Source organism: Salvia hispanica, chromosome 5 (genome assembly GCF_023119035.1).
Source record: "Salvia hispanica cultivar TCC Black 2014 chromosome 5, UniMelb_Shisp_WGS_1.0, whole genome shotgun sequence".
Lineage (NCBI taxonomy): Eukaryota > Viridiplantae > Streptophyta > Magnoliopsida > Lamiales > Lamiaceae > Salvia > Salvia hispanica.
This window is the reverse complement of record NC_062969.1, coordinates 12061393-12082008: the sequence shown is the minus strand read 5'-3', so window position 1 is coordinate 12082008 and position 20616 is coordinate 12061393. Positions and strand designations below refer to the sequence as shown.

At 35.9% G+C, this 20616-nt stretch overlaps 3 protein-coding genes and 1 pseudogene across 4 annotated transcripts; 2 read left to right on the top strand and 2 right to left on the bottom strand.

Annotated features, from left to right (window-relative positions):
• The first annotated feature begins 2367 nt into the window (after window positions 1–2367).
• On the top strand, window positions 2368–6718 carry LOC125187801 (CDPK-related kinase 1). Its single transcript, XM_048084441.1, has 11 exons — window positions 2368–3511; window positions 4139–4269; window positions 4492–4533; window positions 4623–4731; window positions 4831–4909; window positions 4991–5287; window positions 5436–5548; window positions 5641–5748; window positions 5850–5912; window positions 5997–6164; window positions 6262–6718. The coding sequence occupies exons 1-11, from the start codon at window positions 3023–3025 to the stop codon at window positions 6397–6399; spliced, it is 1737 nt and encodes a 578-aa protein (XP_047940398.1). The 5' UTR covers window positions 2368–3022; the 3' UTR covers window positions 6400–6718.
• On the bottom strand, window positions 6547–9498 carry LOC125189436 (annotated as a pseudogene).
• A 626-nt stretch (window positions 9499–10124) lies between these two features.
• Window positions 10125–13405, bottom strand: LOC125190186 (transcription factor TGA2.3-like). 2 transcript variants are annotated; one of them, XM_048087405.1, is made up of 10 exons: window positions 12988–13405; window positions 12334–12437; window positions 12041–12099; window positions 11764–11958; window positions 11628–11684; window positions 11487–11546; window positions 11271–11394; window positions 10898–11169; window positions 10585–10815; window positions 10125–10501 (listed from the first exon to the last, which is right to left on the bottom strand). In XM_048087405.1, the coding sequence occupies exons 1-10, from the start codon at window positions 13083–13085 to the stop codon at window positions 10352–10354; spliced, it is 1350 nt and encodes a 449-aa protein (XP_047943362.1). In that variant the 5' UTR covers window positions 13086–13405; the 3' UTR covers window positions 10125–10351. The 2 variants fall into 2 exon arrangements, with proteins under 2 accessions (XP_047943362.1, XP_047943363.1); XM_048087406.1 differs by having other exon boundaries at window positions 11764–11949; window positions 12988–13402.
• A 6203-nt stretch (window positions 13406–19608) lies between these two features.
• On the top strand, window positions 19609–20078 carry LOC125187836. The gene has a single exon (XM_048084484.1). It carries the CDS (start codon window positions 19639–19641, stop codon window positions 20023–20025), a length of 387 nt encoding a protein of 128 aa, XP_047940441.1. The 5' UTR covers window positions 19609–19638; the 3' UTR covers window positions 20026–20078.
• Window positions 20079–20616: the final 538 nt, after the last annotated feature.

Below are 20616 nucleotides of genomic sequence, written 5' to 3'. Positions count from 1 at the left end.
TTTTTTTTTTTTTGAAAAATCTGATTTAAAAAAAATTGAATTATGACGTCATAAATCCGACGCCACGCCAGCCGCCCGCGCGCGCCATGTGGCGCCGGGCGCGTGTCTCGCCAGCTCGAGGCCTGCCTCGCCGGGACGCGTCGGGCGTCGAGACATCTCGTCTCGTCGAGACGAGACGGGAGCCGCAACGTTGTCTCGTCTCGTCGAGACGAGACCGAGACCGCATCGCGCAGCGTTGCGGATGCTCTTACACTAAAATGGGTTTGGGTTTAGTGTAATGGTTGGAGATGCTCTAATTCACGAGACAAATATTTACTAAGAATATTTTCAACCATACATCAAATCTAATGTTTTATGTAGAAAAATTCTCCGATCATACTACAAATCCAAATCTTTTTTTGCGTTTTTCTACGAAACAACACCAAATATGGATGTGTATTGTAGTTACCATAAAAATTTTGTGACATATATACTCAAAATTAGTGTAAGATTTGAATTTGGTGTAAATAGTTGGAGTAAAATTACGGTTTGATGTGATATATACTTAAAAATGAGTTTTAAGTTTGACGTAAATGAATGTAGATGACACCTGTATATACCTATTGGATGATAATGCTTGAGAGATACAGCGCTTGTGTTATTTCGATATCCTAATATAATGTAGGAGTAATTGTTAATGATTACTGTACTAAATTAATTACAACTATAACGGTAGTTAATCATAGGTCACCAACTTAAATAAAAAAATAAATCTTGATAATAATGGAAGGAATTAACAGTAGGATGAGAGAAGCAATGATATTGCATGTCTTAATAATTCGTGAATAATTATTGGTGCAGTCAAGCTGTTTATTTTAGTCACATTTAATTGTTTATGCTTAGTTTTTTCATTATAAAATCAATAAAAATTTTGATCTTCATGTGCACGGTCAATTAATTCCAATTGAAAATTCTGTCATTTTAGTATTGCCAAATTCTCTCGGCTAGTGAAGAATGATTGTGTTATTTTGCATTTGTTTATTTGTGTTTGGTGCACGAATTGGGCATTTTCAATTTAGACATTGTAAAGTCCATAAATTTTTCCCATATTATTGTTGACAATACGTCGGCTTTATTTTAAATTTTTTAGTATTATAACAAAAAAACAACTAAAACGATCGTTTGATTTTAGTATTAGAACTATTGGAACATTTTTGAGTTGTATATAATATATAGTTTGTCATATGTCACAAACATTAATTTGGAGAAAGCTGCAAATTAACAAACTTTGTATTACATAAAAAGATGCAAATTAACAAACTTTGTATTACATCAAAAGAAAAAGAGTAGGTTAAGATATGTGCCTTTTAAAATGTTACTCCCTTAATTTCACAATAAGAGTCACATTTTGTCATTTCGATTCATTCTACAATAAGCGTCAGATTTCATATTTACAAGAAGTGATAAATAGGTCTCACATTCTACTAACTCATTTCACTTACATTATATTATAAAACCAATGTAAAAAAAGTAGACCTTATATTCCACTAACTTTTCCAATTAATTATTCTTTACATTTCTTAAAGCTCGTGCTTACACCAAATGTGACTCCTATCGTGGGACGGAGGTAATATATTATGTTCCTAATACAAGTATATATTATTCATGAGTATCATTTTTGTTTAATCGTATTAGTATCATTTTTCTATTCATGAGTATCATTTTTGTTTAATCATGTTAGTAGCATTATTTTTTTCTGTTTCATGCTTGTTGGATCCAAAATAGTTCGAATGCTCGAAAAAGTTTCGGAACAAATAGAAATGAAGACCAAGTGGACTACGAGCCCCTCCATGACGATGGACTAAGACCAGCTTCAATTTTTCTAGCTGTGTGTGGGACGGAAGGAAAAGGACGACATTTAAACGAGGGAGAGTGAGTTTTACAAAGCTCCATCGTTTTAGGGTTAAGCAAGGTCAAAATTGGAATTTTAAGATTAAAGAATGGGTACTTTTTCATGTTATATGAGCTAACATCACAAAATAAGATACTATCATACGCTATAAACCAAACAGGGGTGAACATACCTTTCTCTCTATTATACATACTATAAAAAGTTGGAAATTTAGCACTAATGACAGGAGTATGATTTGCTGGTTTTCAAGAATATGTACCTAATTAAGATGTTTGAAAATTGAATGCGTTGATCAAATACCAAAAAGCCAGTCAAAGATCTATCTACAAGAGATTAATTATAAAAGGATAATTTTACTTAGTTGTATTCGGATGTTTATACTCTATCTCTCTCGATGAAGACAGGCTGGAATGATCCAAACCCTAACCCCACCACATTATCACTCTCTTGCAATTAATAAGAGGCCCTCTAAAAAATGATGTATCCTTCACATACCACCCAACAAAAATCGCAGAAAAAAAAGTGAAATTCTTGGCATAATATCAGTGGGAAAACGAATTAAATAGGAAAAGGTGAAAAGAAAAGAAGAAAAGAAGAAAAATTGAAAAACCAGTTGGAAGAGAGAGAGGGTTTGTGCTCTTTTCTTGTTGCCTGAGGCAGGCATCTTTTCTTCTCGCTTTAGTGCTCTTTTTCTGACTCCCATTTCCTCACCCTTCTTCTTTCTGCTATTCTATTTATGTTTTAATCCATTTTTTATTCCAAGTTTCAATCTTTTTCTCTGCTTTCAGCTGATTTCCTAGCTTCTATTTCTACCCATTTCCTCCTGCTGATCACATTTCATTTTTTTTTTGCTTTAGCTTAAAATCTTTTCCGGCATTGATCACTGCAAAATACTCATCCCCTTTCGTCATCTGACAAGATTTAATTTTTTATATTTATTTCCCCCCAATTTCTGGGCCTTTGGTTTTTTGTCCCTTGTTGGATTTGCCGTGGGATTCCATTTCCACTGGCAAATTCTGCGGTAAATTCTATCTGGGGTTGTCTTGATCAAGCTTTAAACTAAGCCTTTGTGGATTAGCCCTTGGGACTTCCTCCAAACTGTTCTCTTGAATCTTCGTTGTTCTTGATTCCATGGGACTTTGTCATGGGAAACCCATTGAATCCCCAGAAAATCTCTCTGGAAATTCGATAATCCAAGGTGAGAACAATGAGCACGCACTCAATTCAACTGGGAAAACCCCCAAATTCCCATTTTATAGCCCTAGCCCTCTGCCTAGTTTATTCAAGAACTCCCCTGCTAATTCCAGCAGTGTTACTTCGACCCCTCTCCGATTTTTCAAGCGGCCGTTTCCGCCGCCGTCGCCGGCGAAGCACATCAAGGCGTTGCTAGCGAGGAGGCACGGCTCTGTGAAGCCCAATGAGGCCACCATACCTGAAGGGAGTGAGTGTGAGATTGTTGGGTTGGATAAGAATTTTGGGTACTCGAAGAGTTTCTATAGTCATTTTGAGATGGAGGAGGAGGTTGGTAGGGGCCACTTTGGTTTCGCTTGCGCTGCTAGAGGGAAGAAGGGGGGTTTGAGAGGGCAGGATGTGGCCGTTAAGATTATCCCGAAGTTGAAGGTTGTTATTGTTGCTGTATATATATGTGTTTTATATATGTGTTTTAGTTGTGGGGTGATTGTTGTGAATTTGTCTCTGTTGTGGTTTTTGATAGTTTTAGTGGTGTTTCATAAATGGCAATTTGATGTTTGGAAGTGTTGTTGCTTTTACTGGATAATGAATGTGTTGTTGCTCTTGTTTTCTGCAATTTTGTCTATGTGTTGTGCATTGTTTATGTTTTTCTTGCATCTTCTCTGTATGTGAGTTGTGGAGCTTATGTAGACTGCACGATGTAGTTGAATGGGTTGATGATCTCACAGTGTTTGCTGTTTCTGGGATCAATGCTCGATAGGATATGATGGACCGTGTTGTGTAATGCATGATTTGTAGTGATTTGATTAATGACTTCTATTTTACCTGCTAAAATTACGATGTTTATCATCTTATTTCATGGACCCTTGTTTGTTGGCTCTCTCAACTACTCATCAGTGCATTCGTGTCATGAAGTAGTGTAACGTGCTCATGGGATTTCAGGATATGCATGGTTTTGCTTTTGATTGTTTTTTTTGTGCTTTAAAGGCGTGCGATTTGATATATGGAACATGGCTATACAAAAAAGGGGGAAACTAAATGACTTATTATGTGCAGATGACTACAGCAATTGCTATCGAAGATGTTAGACGAGAAGTAAAGATACTACGTGCCTTGACGGGGCACAAGAACTTAGTGCAGTTCTATGAGGCCTACGAGGATGAAGACAGTGTCTATATAGTGATGGAGTAAGTTTGGACTTCGGATCCTTTCTGCCCTACCAGTCATTTTAGTGCATTTCTTATTATCTAATCTTTCAGCTCTCTGGTATGCGTTGATTCAATATAAGTACAAAATGCAATCTTTGGACCTCGATAGGGGATACACGTCTAAATCCCCTCTGAATGATAATGAGTTCTGAATGATAATGAGTTGTATGATGGTGTGCATTTTTCCCATTACTTTAACAGGTTGTGCAGAGGAGGAGAGCTTCTAGATCGCATACTTTCTAGGTATACTTATCCATTTACCCTCCTTTTCTTTAGTGAAAGATCTCCTGCGCTTCATCTCCTTTTTAGTGACTTTTTGTTTGTTGCTCCAGGGGTGGAAAATATGCGGAAGAAGACGCAAAAGATGTGATGGTACAGATTTTAAATGTTGTTGCATATTGTCATCTCCAAGGTGTGGTTCATCGGGACCTAAAGCCTGAGGTACATCTTGATGTCTCCAACTAAACTTCGTCCCTTGTTTTTTGCTTAAGGGGTAACATTCTTTTAGCTTATTGGCTTACATTTCTTGAATTACCTCAGAATTTTCTCTTCGTCTCCAAAGATGAACGCTCCTCTTTGAAGGCCATTGACTTTGGACTCTCTGATTATGTAAAGCCAGGTCGAGCCTTTGCTATACACTTCCCCTTCTCATTGCTAAAGTGCAGTTGAATCTGATGGGTGTATATTTTGATTTTGACAGATGAAAGACTGAACGATATTGTTGGAAGTGCTTATTATGTGGCACCTGAAGTCTTGCATAGATCTTACGGAACAGAGGCCGACATGTGGAGCATTGGTGTGATTGCTTACATTCTTCTTTGTGGAAGCAGACCCTTCTGGGCGAGGACAGAATCTGGAATCTTCCGGGCTGTTCTAAAAGCTGACCCTAGTTTTGAGGAAGATCCGTGGCCAAATTTGTCTCCTGATGCCATAGATTTTGTGAAACAATTATTGAACAAGGACTATCGTAAAAGGCTAACTGCAGCTCAGGCTCTTAGTAAGTTGCTCGGTTAAATTATTTTTAGAATTATGATTGATTTATTTTAATTCTCATTCTTATTGGTATGATATGTTAGGTCGTGTTGGAAGTGTCTCAACTTACACGATTTCTTCATTCATTACGCTAATCCTGTTCTCCTCTGTAGGTCATCCATGGCTTGCTGGTCATCAGGACGTGAAAATTCCTCTTGATATGATCATTTATAGGCTTGTAAAAGCTTATATATGCTCTTCTTCGTTGAGAAAGGCAGCTTTAGGGGTATGTATATCTTGGATACACGATGCTTCTCTGAATGATGTTTCTCTGCTTTCCCCTTTGAAATAATGTGTTTCTTTCTTCAATCACGACAGGCTCTTGCAAGAACTTTGACGATTCCTCAACTAGCGTATCTTCGAGAACAGTTTACATTATTAGGTCCAAGTAAAAGCGGATTTGTTTCCTTACAGAATTTCAAATCGGTCAGCAATCTCTCTCTCACCTCCCTCCGTGCGTGTGTGTGTGTGTGTGTACACCAACTTTATGCTTTTTCTAGTTTATCTTACAACCACCTCGACTGCAGGCCATGGTAAAGAATTCGACTGATGCAGTGAAGGATTCACGTGTTCTTGAATATGTTACTGTGGTAAGTGTCCCTTTCAGTTGAGAGTTTAACTAATGAACCTCATGGTTTTCTTCTTGCAAAAATTGATGTTCTTGTTTCATGCAGGTGAGTTCTCTTCAGTACAGAAAGTTTGATTTTGAAGAATTCTGCGCTGCAGCAGTAAGCGTGCATCAACTGGAAGGAATAGCTAGCTGGGAGCAACATGCACGCAACGCGTATGAATTCTTTGAGAAGGATGGGAACAGGCCCATTATGATAGAAGAGCTAGCTTCTGTATGCCTCTCTCTCTCTCTCTCTCTCTCTCTCTCTCTCTCTCTTTTATGCCTCGCCTGATAGAAATTTCTTACCTCGACTTTGCTTTCTTTGACAGGAGCTTGGACTAAGTCCATCTGTTCCAGTCCATGTAGTTCTGCAAGATTGGATTAGGCACTCAGATGGGAAGCTCAGTTTCTTGGGATTCGTAAGGCTTCTGCATGGAGTGTCCTCCCGTGCATTTCAGAAGGCTTGAAGCTCGTTCTATAACTGTGGGTACCACATTTGCTCGATAAAGGGGCATCCATCACGTCCCTGTTAGGTCTTGCACATATTTGTTGGACGTTGAAAGCTAATACCGTGTTTGCAGCAGCGTATGATCCGGCTTCGGTATGTCTTGTTAGTTTCATTTCCGTACCTGTGTTGTGGCGATGAGATGTAGAGGAATGGAATGTATAGGTGAGAGTGGTAGTAGCAGAGGTGTTTTCAGGTCTAAATTACAGCTTGTGCCTTTGGTGTATTACTTTGTGTAACCTCTGCACCTAGCTTCTCAATAAATCATATAGTTGTGAGGAGCTGTTGAGTAACAAAACATCCTTCAAATATGCAGAATTTCATAAAGTCTTTACTCATGAAAAATCTAGAATATGAAAACAAAATAAAGGGTATTATGCCTAATTGCATTAGTTTAAGCATAGGCATCAAGTTCCAGCATCAGAGTGTGGTTTGTGACATTTGATGTTGGACCCTGAAACTGAAGTGGACCTGCAACCAGACAGTAATAACTCTTTAATTTTCTGCGACGCGGCCCAAGATGAGAAGAGAGTGAGCTATATGTCGTTGTAACTCGATTTACCTGGATTGCAGTAGTGATTGTTGAGAGCCCATTCTTCACGCATCGATGCAAACTTTTTGAAAGGAGCGCCTAATTGTACACAACAGATGTGGTTAATTTTTTGTTTACTCAAGAAAAACAGAGCATGGAACATGATGATGAATGTTACCTTCAAGTTCCACCATTGCCTTCTTGATGACAGGCTTGAACTTTCCTGTTGAAAGAGAGAGACAGAGAAGCCCTTCAGATCATAAAATAACCAAGCTTTAGCAAGCCATTCGTTTTATTAGGATAGAACAAACCATGTCTTCTTTCAACATCCATAAGAGATGTCAGTGCTGTACCACCTACAGTCCATTTCTCGACCGGTGCAGTCAAGTTTCCCACCTGAGCCATACACAAGGAATTCAACCAATGTATATATAGACAGATTCAAACGTGAGGTTTATGTAGAAGAAGGCACAAACAGAGGAAATGAGGCCAGTCTTCCCAGAATGAAGGAGAGCCCCAGCAGCATAACCCAATGCATAGCAGTAGTTGGCATCAAAATTCGAAGGTAAACCACATCTACCTTCGTATCGGGAAAAGAATTTGTAACTTATTTTTACTTCTGAATACCATGACAAAGGGAGGACATGAATCTACTAGCACGAGTTTTCTGGCTACCCGAGAAAATGAGATCGTCCTCTGAAGTCGTTTTTGTATACACATTGCTTCCTTCTAAATTCTAATTCTGTTTCCACCATTTCAATGAGCATTTTTTCTGTCTCTATCTTAGCAACCTAGATAATGTGAAATGAAAGTCATACAGTCACTTTCTCATTGTAGGATAAAACAAAAGTCTAACACGGTTGGTTACCTGCACGTTTCCATGAGGATCTCTTTCGAGTAGCAATTGTGCTTGAATTGCTTGTGGTAGAAGTTCAAAGAGCTGGAGAGATTTGCTACCGAGTTTCTTCTTCCACATTCCATCTCCATCAACAACATCATTAGCTAGGATTTCATTAAGTTCGGAGATCAGTTGTTGAATCTGTGAAATTGCAAGAACTATAATGTCAAGGGCTGTTCAGAACTTGATGATTGAAAACCAAATGAGGTAATGCAGCATGTAAAACTTATTGTAGTTGCACATAAACCTCAGGGATGAAATCAATTAAGCCTTCAGTGAAAAATGAGAAATAACTGCACGGATAAAGAATCAATGAGCCTTGAGTGAAAAATGAGAAATAACAAAAAGAATATAAATATAAACAAGAATGACTAATTCCACACTTACAATGATAATATTTCCCAGTTGAACGAGCATCTACCATAACATTCCCAATCATTTCTGAATATATCTGAATCCAAAGTAAATATACAGATAAGTCTCCCAGGTGATTGTGGCTAAAGAGGAAAGGAGTGAAAAAAAACATAGCCATATGCAAGATAAGATCACCTTGCATGCTGTATCAAATCCGAAACTTGTAGGAACTTCCTTGCATTTCAGGTCACCATCAATTGTCTTGGGGCATCCGATGACTCGTGTTTTCATCTTCTTTTCCCTGAAATAGTTCATCAGATGTAAGTAACAAAAAAACAGATGAAAAAAAGGCAGAAATCTTACCTGAAATTCTCAGCAAGAAGACATGCATTGGTATTTGAATCATCTCCTCCTATGACAACAAGTCCGTCCAAATCAAGCTACTGAAAAACACACAATATACATACATGTCTGTTTAAGCAAATAATTCATACGAAGCAACAGAAATTCGAATGATGGAATAGCTATGAGCTACTTGTTCATGGGTCTCTATCTTGTCCCTTCCACTCACTGCAGATCATGTCAAAGCCACCCTGTTAACAAAAGAAAGTAAAAGCAAGAATAGTTGGAAACAATATAACAGTAGCAAGACCAGAAAGAAGAGGAGGAATGGATACAAAGAAGATGTTCCAACCAAAAGCATAGGATGTTTTGATACCTTAATATGTTTATGAAGTGATTAATCATTTAAAGATTAAAACAGTAATCAAACAGAAAAAAGGCATGAGTAGGAGTCTGTCTTGGTTTCTGTAAGGACGAACAAAGTCGGATGTCAAGAAAACATATTTACTATTCATGATTCCTGCAGGGCCGCCGCGAAAACCATTCAACGTGCTACCTTTTGCTCTTTCCTCCAAATAATCTGTAGTTTCAAAAACATAAAATTAAGCATAAGTAGCCAGGAACATTTAAGTAGAAAAGGGACTGACCAAAAAGTTCAGAAATGACATTAAGTCCAGAAAGAAGAAGAGCGATTTTTAAGGTTGGATCAGAAGCAGCTGGCTAGGCAGGAGCAATGCTGATGGGTGGGCGAAGAGGTTTGGGAAAAGCTTTGCAATTTCATCTATTCACATAAACCATCATGCACAAGACACAAGTGTAGTTAAGGATGAGATCGGTGGGTGACCGTCGACGACTTGGAAGGAGTGTTTGAGAAGTGAGAGATGGAGGCGGCTGGCCTGCAATTCACTGCAACCACTGCCGAATCGCGCAACCATTTGATCGGCTTGCCGGAATGACTTAGGTGCTTCAAAGGATATCAAACCATCTCACAAATTATGTGATTCATTTATTACTGAGTATTAATTGATAACGCCGAATTTATTTTATTTATTCATTTCTGGTTAAGTATTTTGGACTACTTATTATTCACCTTTAAAACAAATGAGACTTTTTTGAGCATCAAATAAACAAAGGGTAACTATTTATGGTATACATATATTGGAAAAATCGTGCATGTGTAGATCCATTTAGGTTAAAATCGGAGTATAAAAATACTGAATTTATAGGAATTTATTACTACATCCGGCCCCTGGGTGGAAGTTTAAGTCAACTGTACATAAAAAAAAAAATTACTTCTTCTAAGAACTATCTTAAAATCTCTTGTCATTCAAGAATGTAGACATCTAGAACAGAGGGAGTATACAACATATACGAGTGGAGTATCGTTTACATAATCAATAAAATATCAGTTTATAAACATTTTTCCGTACATACCAAACTAACAAATGATTATATATTAATTTCTGTACTTACTACTTTTATTCAATACTATATGATAAGTTTATATTGTCAAGAAAATTTATACTGCACTATATATTTCTGGGGTTTAAAAGACAAAACGAGTTCGAATGTGCTAATATTATTTCATCTATTTGAATTTTGAAGTCAATTTGATTGACTTGTATTCTTCTTCTGGCCTGTACATGATCTATCATCATCTGTCTATTATATCAAGCTATGAATACATGATTATTTGCCCTATTTCATAAAATCAGAATGTGGACATGGAAACCACACTTTGCAGGGCCATTCTTGCCTCTCAGATTCCTCTTCCTTCTTTAGACGCATCTACCCTTCCTTGGGCCTCGCGAGCCACAGAGAGCTAAGGGCCCGGAGCCTCGAGAAGTAGTCGTGTATCAACAGAAGAGCACGAGCCGACTGACGCGTCGTCAGTGTGCGACGCATCTGCTGCAGAGTTTGCTGTCTTAAGTTGTCCGCCTAGCACAACGGAAAGACAAAACACGATGAGTCAAGATCCTACTAGCTCTAGTCTCCATTAACCGGAAGGAAGGAAGCATCACCTGTTGTAGGAAACCCTCTAGAGTGCCTAGTTTGCCCATTGCCATCGCCATCTGACCCATATAATTCGCCACATTCGCAGTCGAACCACTGGCTAATGTCTCAGCTAGAGACTGCTGCAACGCCTCCATACCCTGCGAGAGGGCGTCTTCTGCTTGGTTCGACGACTGCTGCAGGTTACTGATCCCCAACAGCTGCTGCTCCGTCAGGGGCTCCAGCTGGCTCACCAGAATCTGCACAAACCATCATTCTCTAGTTTTTAACAAAATAAACAGAAAACGACCTACAGAATGTGGAGCGATCTAAACGACGGACCTTCAGAAGTTCTGACGGACGGAAACCACCAATCCATAGAAAACACCTCTCCGCAGGAGTCTTCCACATTCCCGATAGGATGTGAAACACCTCCGCCTTGGCTGCGTTACCTTTCAGCGTGAAGATCTCGTTGAAGTGTGCCACAGTGTTCTCCACAATTGTAACCAGCTCAGCATCGCCAACATGCGAGTTTACGGCTACCCTCAGCTCGTTTATCCTTCTGTTCTGCTCTTCCACCCACCTTGCATATTCCATATCGAAAGCTAAGGTCCCTGCAATGACAGAAGCATAAGCAACTAATCCTCATCTATGTTTTCATAACTCACCACAGAGAGAAATGTAGGAAGGGCCTCTGTGGGAACAGAAATCACACCGTTTCCAGTTCCAGATTGTTCTCCATTGCTTGAAACGATCGCGCCATGCTGGCGTGCCTGCTGCACCTCCTGCTCCAGCTGAGTCAGCTTCAGACGGCTATTCTCCAGCTGCTGCACGTAGGCCTGAAATATACGTCAAAGGTTACCTTAATTTGCTCAAAAATACAAGCACCAATTGAGATACATACATAACTCGAACAATAAAGGTAACCTACTTTCTTCCTCAGTCTGCTCTTCCTAGCAGCCTCTCGATTCTGAGCAAGCCTCCGCAATGTCTGGTGTCATATCATAAGAAAAGGATTGATAAGATGATGATATATAAACTCGCAATGTCTGGTAAATAAAATCATATTTACCTTCGATCTGTCACTGGAATCCCCGGCTCCAACATCCACAGATTGGCCTATGTCAAACTGTACATGGAGCACAGAAACATCAGACAATTGAAGTACACGTCTTCAGATGAAAAAAAAGAATAGAAAGACAAATCACCTTGTTATTTTTATCATCAGGATCCATATCTGTTGAGGTTTCTGTGTGTGAACTCGAATCTGCCATGTTTGACTCTCTCCAGTTTTCATTCTGAGCTCCGGTTACAGACACTAGATTTTTCTGCATGCCCTTCTGCACTTGCCCTGCCCCGGATCGAAAGAAATTTGCGTTTGTTGAAGCACTAGACTGTACATACTTTTATCGGTCATAAAACATTACAAAGGCTATGAAAATCGAATGACGTAAATAGAGACGCGATACTGAAGGAGATGCTTACCATGTTGAATGCACCAGACTGATTATGATGATCCAGACTAGTCGCTTGGCTATTCAGAACTAGATTAAACACTTCCACCGCGTTAGAACAACTACTTCCTAATAATGTGAAGCTTTACTAAATTTCTTTCCGCGCCAAAACGAGAAAGTTAGACTAGTTCATAGTTTCACACAATTTTACGTTCGTTATGCTAAAACGACCATAAAATATGACGAGTACCTAATCTTTTTTGCAAAGTTAGAAAGGGCACACATGTACACACACAAACCAACTCTACATCCTGTGAAACTCACCATGGGTGGCATTACCAGTATCCCCTACACGAAATCCAATATACTGTTCAAGACCCCCCAAATCAGGCCGCTTAGAAGTCTGTGTAGCATTCGCCTCTCTACCTCTGCAAACACCAAGTTACACTCACATATAGGTACTAAACACACATAGATCACAATAATGTTAAACTTCCATAACTCAAACACCAAAAGCACAATAATGTTGAATCCCACGAATCACAGAACACAACCAGATCATATGAGTGGAGACAAACACCAGTAGGATTGAGACTTGAGAAGAAGGACCACTTCAATCAATATATAGTCTAATACCAATAAAGCAAATCCAAGAATAACTTTATCTGCAATAAATTCATTGAAGTAAAAACTCTCAACTACAAGCTGAATCCATTTCAACATTAAACACCATTTAACTAAGCATTGAAGATTTAACAAGAAGAAAACTTTCACCCCCCTCACAGTCTCACTTCTTTAGTGCCTACATCTCTTTTTCTACCTACTTACTGCCCATCACCTTTACTTCTTAACCTACCCTCAACAGCTCTGATTTATTATCATAGCCCGATTCAGCTTTTACCAAGGGGGAAATTTGAAAGGTCCAACTTTCAAAATTGAACCCTAAAGATAATTACTTAAGGATGGAGATAGACTTACATGGTGTTAGAAACTGGTGCTTGGGAAATAAAGCTTGGCATCCCTGAACTTGCTCTACTATTTGCATCACCCCCAATATTTACAGTTGCTCTAGCCATGAATACACCATCAACACCTTAAATATCCCAAACCCATGTGTATTGACCTAATAAAATCAAAGTTTCAAGCCCAAATTGACCTAATGAAATCAAGATCTTATAGAGGCCTTTTCACAAACATCTTCAAGGCATGGATTACACAATAAAGATAAATTTCAACGGTTGGATCTTTGGAGCTGGAGAAAAGTTAAGCTGATTGACCAGGAAAATCGTATGACTTTGATTTCTGTCTAGAGAATTTGGTGGCGTTTAATGATTAGTGTCTTTCAGCACGAAAATTCAAGGGGCCCAGCAGATTATTGTAATCAAGATTCCATTTTTCAAATGATGCAATTTCAGAATCTGTTTATTTTAAGTTTTGTTGAAGTTAGGGAGGTGCCATTCCGATAATGTCATTTTCAACTGGAGAATGTTGTCCACTTTCCAAAATCCTCTCATCATTTTTGCTATGCTTTTGTTGTTGCCCAACTTTTAATTCGTGAGTGGAGTGCAGAATTGTGGTGGAAACGACTTCCCCTTTCTTGTTTTGGAATCTCTATTTGATAAAAATGTTTTAGCCTTTCTGTCGGTCACGTTCAGCGGTTCAAGGAAAGAAGATGAATCAAATGAAAATTCGTTCATTTTTTTTTTCTTTTATTTTGAAAGCTTTCATTTCAATTGAGTATTTTCAATAACCTTATAGATATTGTCGCAAATTATAATTTGTTTTATTTAATTGATCATGTGTAACACATATTCATCATCCCCATTTTCAATATTTTTTTGAATTACAAATAAATTTTGAGATGCTAATTTATTTACATTTTATGATACTATCTTGCCGACGACATCTACTCGAAACAGTCGACACTCTTTAAGATTATTTTGTAACCAAATGAGGTTAAAAGAGTTTGTTTTTCCGCATAAATATGATTTGACCCAAAATACGCCAAGCGAGCATATATTAGTCTGAAAGATCTGGGTAGTACAAGGACATACTCACGTACATCATATATGCATGATTACACTGCGTAATATGATAATCAAGAGAATAGTTGTAATTGGAAGACTAATACATGCATATGTGACACTTAGAGCTCCTAGACCAAAAACAAAACCCGGACTTGAAGTGCGCACACGACATTTCAAGATTACCGATAATTTATTCATTGATGTGCGGACATTGAAGCCCACATACAAGTACAACAAGATTTAGTTTAAGAAATATAGGATTGATTCAATCCCCTCAATGGCTTACTAGCACTTTTATCACTTGTAGTTTCACTTATATAGCTTTTTATTTCAATATGCCAATTTTAATTTTAATTTTAATGAAATTATTATTACTCAATTATTCGCATATGAATTTTATTATGTAATAAAAATACGTAATTACAAATTATATAAAATATAAAATAAAAGGATGAGAGAGTGTCATGGTGAAAGGTGAATAGTAATATACTTTGGGGTGTTCGATTTGCAAGATTGTATCCGTGATTAAATTTGTATTGGGTTTAGTTCATGAGATTCAACCCACAATTCAATCCTAGATGGATAATCATTGGATAATTAGTCATATCTAACCCCCCTATGACTAAAATAATTTCACCGCTCAATCCTAGATTATATCTAAGTATTATTTTATCTTGAAAACTGAACACCACCTTTATGTATGACAAGAGGGTCATGACTCATGAGCACATTCACAACGCATGGAGCTCTATTGAATCACTTAATTTGCATTATTTAAAGATCTCACATGTGGTAGTACTACTTGTTAAGTGGGCCAGAGCATCACAATCCAGGCTATGGAACAGGTTTTCATAATTTTTCATACTAGGAGTATAATTTTACAAAAGCAAAAAAATTTAGAGACCCCTATATCATTGTAGTAGAGGCTTATAGATTCAGAATAAACTTCAAAAGTACAAATTCAAAATATTTAATATTTATAGGTTTATAAATTTAAATTTTTAGCATTGACCAGCCCAATATTGTAACGGGTTTGGATAATTGCCGCTCCCGCGTCCATTTTGTTTCTATGATGGGCCAAATCATGACATGCCTGGGCTAAGTCAGCACGACCACGCCTCAATTCCACATAATCACGACCACAGTCCACAAACCTATCATATATATTTAACTTTTTCTTTATCTTAATAATGTTCATATGCAAATAATCGAAAAGTACGAATTTTATTAAAATTGAAGAATTACATTTTTGAAACAAAAAAAATCACCCTAAAGTGAATGTTAATCGTAGGATTTATGGTTTACAGTTCGAACCATAAAAAATGCGATTTTTTTATAGAAGTTATTGGGTTTCGTTAAACTTTAACATGTAAGCTAACACAACATTTTGTATGTAAATTATTTATTTATATTAATAAATCAATTGAAGTCGAAGAATACATTGTGGTATGCGAACACGGCGAGATCGGAGAGGTCAACATGGCTCCCCGTGACCGCGTGGCCGTGACGTGACCTCCGCTTAATGCCTGAATAGCAAATAAATTTCCAAAAATAATTGGCTGGATTGTGAATCACAGCATCCCCTGCTGTGATTCCTCCACAACAGGGGATTCAAATCCGTTTTCAATAATCAAGACGTGTGGAGTTTTCAATCAACAATCAATAATCAAGACGTGGGGTTTTTTTGTCAATAAAGAGGAGCACGTGCTTTTACTAACCACTCAAATCAATTCAGATGTTTAAATTCTACTACTAGTATTTGGTTAATAACGACGATGACAATGTTGATTTGGAGTGTATTGCGTTTCAAAATCAGCTATCAAAATATCCACCTAACGTTTAGTAAATTCTATCGTTGAAATTAACGGACAAAAATTATAGTATGAATGAGTGCAACAACGAACATCATCTTTGCACTCAGTTTGATACAACAACATTACTACTATAGTGAATATTTTAATTCATAAACAACTCATTCATTCCATTACCTAATTTACTATTGAACGTCTTAACTCTACCGTCTAGATCTTTTATGCGTATGAAGGAGTCTTAATTAAAAACAATTTGCTAAATGAATGACAATAAGAGACAGTTTTAGGTTGCGAAACCTTTACTTGAATTGTCTTTTTATACTCCATTCGTGTTTTAGTGAGAAAAAATTAATAAAATTTGAAAAGAAAATTACAATATTATCAGTTGAAGGGAGTATTAAACAAGAAGAGAAAAAAAAATAGCATGTATATTATAAAAATGAAATATTATAAATGGATAGTATCATAGTAGCATGTACTCAATCCATTCCTAAAAAAATACTACTCTACTAGACAATATTTGAAACGATACGACTTTAATATACAATTAGTACTGTAAAAGAGACGTAGAAAGAAAAAAACAATTGGAGTATTATTAGCGTAGAGGATGAAACTCACCTCATTAAAGAGGGAAAAAAATACTTTAATATAATTGGTTTATTTTTAAGGAGTATCCCAAAACGTTGGTTTATTTTTAAGGAGTATCCCAAAACGATAACGGGAAAAAATTGGCTATTTTTAAAATAGGCTGAAATAAAGAAATAAAGTGATATGTTATATATACGAAGTATTTTCTCTGTACCATGTTAATAGAATCATTATTTTATTTTAAAAAATTCTAAGATAATTAAGTTAGTTTTAGTAAAAAATAATTTTTTTATTTTATTATTTCTCTATCTCTCTTAAGTATTTTATTCATTTTTTATTTAACACATTATTTTTAAATTTCATATAGTCAACACTAAAACAAATGTTTCTATTAACAAGGAAGCTTGTTAATAAAGGAAAATGAACGAAGTACTAGAGTACTAACAAAAAAAAAAATATTTCTATTAACAAGAAAGCTTGTAAATAAAGGAAAATGAACGAAGTACTAGAGTACTAACGAATTAGAAAAGGCTAGGTTGTATCGTTGTCATTGTGTGCTGGAAAGTGGGCCACGAGGCCAAAGCTGGTTGGCGGATGACGTCATTGACTACATCGACGGTGACGTCAGCAACACAAGTTCATTCGACAATTTTGCGCCATGTGGCAAACATACTTACACATATAAGCTTGGGACCATTCGCAGTTCTAGTACTCCTTCTCTCTTTCTCATAAAAGTATATGCATTTTTACGCTCCCTTCGTCCCACATAATTTGATCTAGTATTTTATTTTGGATCGTTCCATATAATTTGACATATTTCACATTTATCATTTTTAGCAGTGAACCTCATATTCCACTAACTCATTCTTACTCACATTTTATTATAAAACTAATACTTTAAAAGTAGGACCCACGTCCCATCAACTTTTTCAACTCACTTTCTATTAGATTTCTTAAAACCCGTGTTGGGTCAAAATGTCCCAAATTATGTGAGACGGATAGAGTATTAATCTATTTCAAAAAAATATAATTATTTTTATTTATATAAAGTTATCTCAATTTATTTTTCATATACATCAAGCTATTTACAACTCTTACAATTATCATAGTTCTAATAAATTATTAATAATATCGCTCTCACTAGCCACTAACACTACTTTAATTCATGTGTCATATCATATGCCTATATTTTTATGGGACAAAAGAAGTATAATATACCATCCATCCATCCCACTCTAAGTGAACCATTTTCCTTTTTGGGATGTCTCACTCTAAATGATACTATCTCCGTTCCATTAAATATGCAACATTTGGGAATCGGCACAGATTTTTATGTAGTGTTATTTTGTGAGTTAATGAAGAAAAAATAAAGTAAAGGAGATGAAAAATAGAGATAGAGATATTTCCATTTAATGAAACGTTTCATTTTTAATGAGACAATCTAAAAAGGAAAACGTTTCATTTTTAATGGGATAGAGGGAGTACATTTATAAAAATAGAAACGCCACTCTCCTACTTTTTCAATAACGTTGCATGAGAGGGATCTCGAGTCTATGTAACAATTCTAATTAATTTAAGATAAATGAAATGTAATCTATTTCAATTAATTTAAATAAATACTTAAGAATTGGATTATTATTTCTTATATTGAATTTGATTTTTTTAAATTCTATTTCTGTGTTATTAAATTATACTATTACTTAATAAGCAAAATATAATGCATAATACACTAAATATTGGTAAGATTTTTATAGTTATTCATTTAATCATATGGAATATTGAAATAGTGGTCAAATAAACCAAAAAAAATAGATAATTATATGGATTAATTGAGTGTGGTGAAATCAAATTAAATTGCAATGGATCGAATTAAAAGTTTTCAACTATTAACCCAAAATATAGCAGGTCACTACTATTTTTGAAAGATTTATCCATGACCACCTAGCTAAGGGAAGTACCCAACCACAACATTTATATAAATATTTTTAAGCATGAAAACGACACGTATCAAAAAATGAAAAAATATGCAACGCTAAAATGCCAAAAAGTAAACATAGCAATAAATATAAAAGACACCAATACCAAAAAAAATTGCAAACTAAACTAGTTACGTGAAAAAACATTTGCATTTCAACAAATAGGGAAGAATATATTTCACGTTCTACTTTTATCACCCATTAACAGTGAGTTGCCTCTTCTTGCATTACGAGAATATGAAAATTTCATGAAAATTTCACTTTGAACATTTTAAAGATTACGATAATTAACAACCTAGGATTCCAAGAAATTTTGAGAATATAGTAAAAACAATATTGGATTTATAACAAAATAGGAAATGGGTGAAACACTAAAAATAGAATATTTTAGTTTGTATTTTAAATAAAAAAAATCTTATTATCTGAAAAATATGTGAAACCAATTAAATCATGCTAAGTGTCATCATTTGGTAAGATACCAAATTGTGTCCACCCTCTACCGCAGCGGTTCTGTCCAATATTTATATACTGATGTGTCAGTCAACATTCACTAGTAATTTAAAAATTGAAAATAGTTAATGATATTACTAGCCCTCATCAACATTTTTTAACTATGAAAGGCCAACACTTATACTAGTAACAAATAAACAATTTTGGGTTAATTGGTTATTAAAATTATGTGAAATAAGAATAATTAAACCTAACTAGTTAATTTTAATCAATTCTAGTGACCTATAGTAAAATTAAACTAAACCATGCACGTGAACCTAAATTGAAATAAAAATGGACAGAAGAATACTATTTGAAAAATTGTAAAAACTTTTATTTGAATTATTTTTGTTACTAATAAGTTTGAAGTTATGAGCCCATTTACTCACAATAAATTCTAAGCAGACTAATGGACTTACACTGTGTAACAAAAATTGTACTAGATCATTTAATGCCATTATAACAGCTATTTATACGTCACATAATAATATTGAAAATTTGGATACAATACTATTTCAATACTACTATACTTGACATGTCGGCAGAGTAACTTGAACAATACCTTTACATACCAATATTATTTGTTATATATATAGAAAATACTATAAGACATGTCACTTTCTTCTTCAAGAAAATTGAGAAGAAGAAAGAAAAAAAGATAGGCAAGTCTTCTTGACCTCATTTCTAGGTTTTCTATATATATAAACAAATCCCACTTCATTTATTCATTTCAGAAAAATGGAAAGAATCCCAAAAAAGACAAACAAGAGCCCAAAAATAAAGAAAAGACCGCCACTAAAGGTTGTCTACATCACAAACCCTATCAAGTTCGAGGCAAGTGCCTTGGAGTTCCGGTCACTTGTGCAAGAACTCACCGGCCAAGATGCTGACGTGGAGGCGGTGAAGGCGGCCGCGGCGGAGGAGGACAATGTTCATGCAGCCTCGGAGGAGGGACAAGTCACAAAGTTGGGGCAGTTTAATGGTAAAGTGGATGAATGGGAGGAGTCCGACCCGGCGGCCGTCAGATCCGCCGTGTCGGACTACGATGACGTTGCGTCGCCGATGATGATTGAGGGGATTTCCCCAAACCTATTTGATATCCTTCAGAATCTAGATGCAATGTAATTATTTGTTTATTTATTTAATTTTGATATTGAAGTGTTCTATTGGAGTTTCCACTTGGATTTCTTGTTGATTTGCTTTGGTTGTAGTGTAATTAAGAGCTTAATTTTCATAGTTAAACCCCGTTTTCAACCTAATTCATTTATTTTAAGCTCAGGAGATATTTTGTTAATTAATACTACTATCACAGAAAATAAAACAATTTCAACGTGTATAAATCGATAGTATTCATATTCATAGATGTGGGTTCATCAACTCAAAAAAGTTTGCAAGCATCAAATCAAATTCAGCATATTAATGAGTATTAAACCATGTATTAATCATAATAGTATAGGGCTGTTAATCTTATACAAGGAAACTTCAATAAGTTGTTGATATATATGGGTTTGGATTTTGATCAATGTTTTAATTTATGATTAATCGAGTGAAGTCAGTGAAGGGATCCAAAACCAATATATATAGAGCTAAGAACTTTGAAGATATTAATTTCTAACTAATGGAAGATAAGTAGTATGAGTGTGCACAGAAATGGAGTCATCTTTTATCTTATTTAGTATCCAAGTAGGAGTACAATTTATGTCCATCTTTTTCTTG

Excerpts from the sequence above, each read along its gene's own strand:
- LOC125187801 (XM_048084441.1), top strand. The coding sequence starts at position 3,023 with ATGGGACTTTGTCATGGGAAACCCATTGAATCCCCAGAAAATCTCTCT. Across the intron at positions 5,288-5,435 it reads AACTGCAGCTCAGGCTCTTA|GTCATCCATGGCTTGCTGGT; the intron begins GTAAGTTGCTCG and ends TCTCCTCTGTAG. Across the intron at positions 5,749-5,849 it reads CCTTACAGAATTTCAAATCG|GCCATGGTAAAGAATTCGAC; the intron begins GTCAGCAATCTC and ends CCTCGACTGCAG.
- LOC125190186 (XM_048087405.1), bottom strand. The coding sequence starts at position 13,085 with ATGGCTAGAGCAACTGTAAATATTGGGGGTGATGCAAATAGTAGAGCA. Across the intron at positions 11,685-11,763 it reads CTGATGATAAAAATAACAAG|TTTGACATAGGCCAATCTGT; the intron begins GTGATTTGTCTT and ends CTCCATGTACAG. Across the intron at positions 10,502-10,584 it reads TAGAGGGTTTCCTACAACAG|GCGGACAACTTAAGACAGCA; the intron begins GTGATGCTTCCT and ends CCGTTGTGCTAG.
- LOC125187836 (XM_048084484.1), top strand. The coding sequence starts at position 19,639 with ATGGAAAGAATCCCAAAAAAGACAAACAAGAGCCCAAAAATAAAGAAA.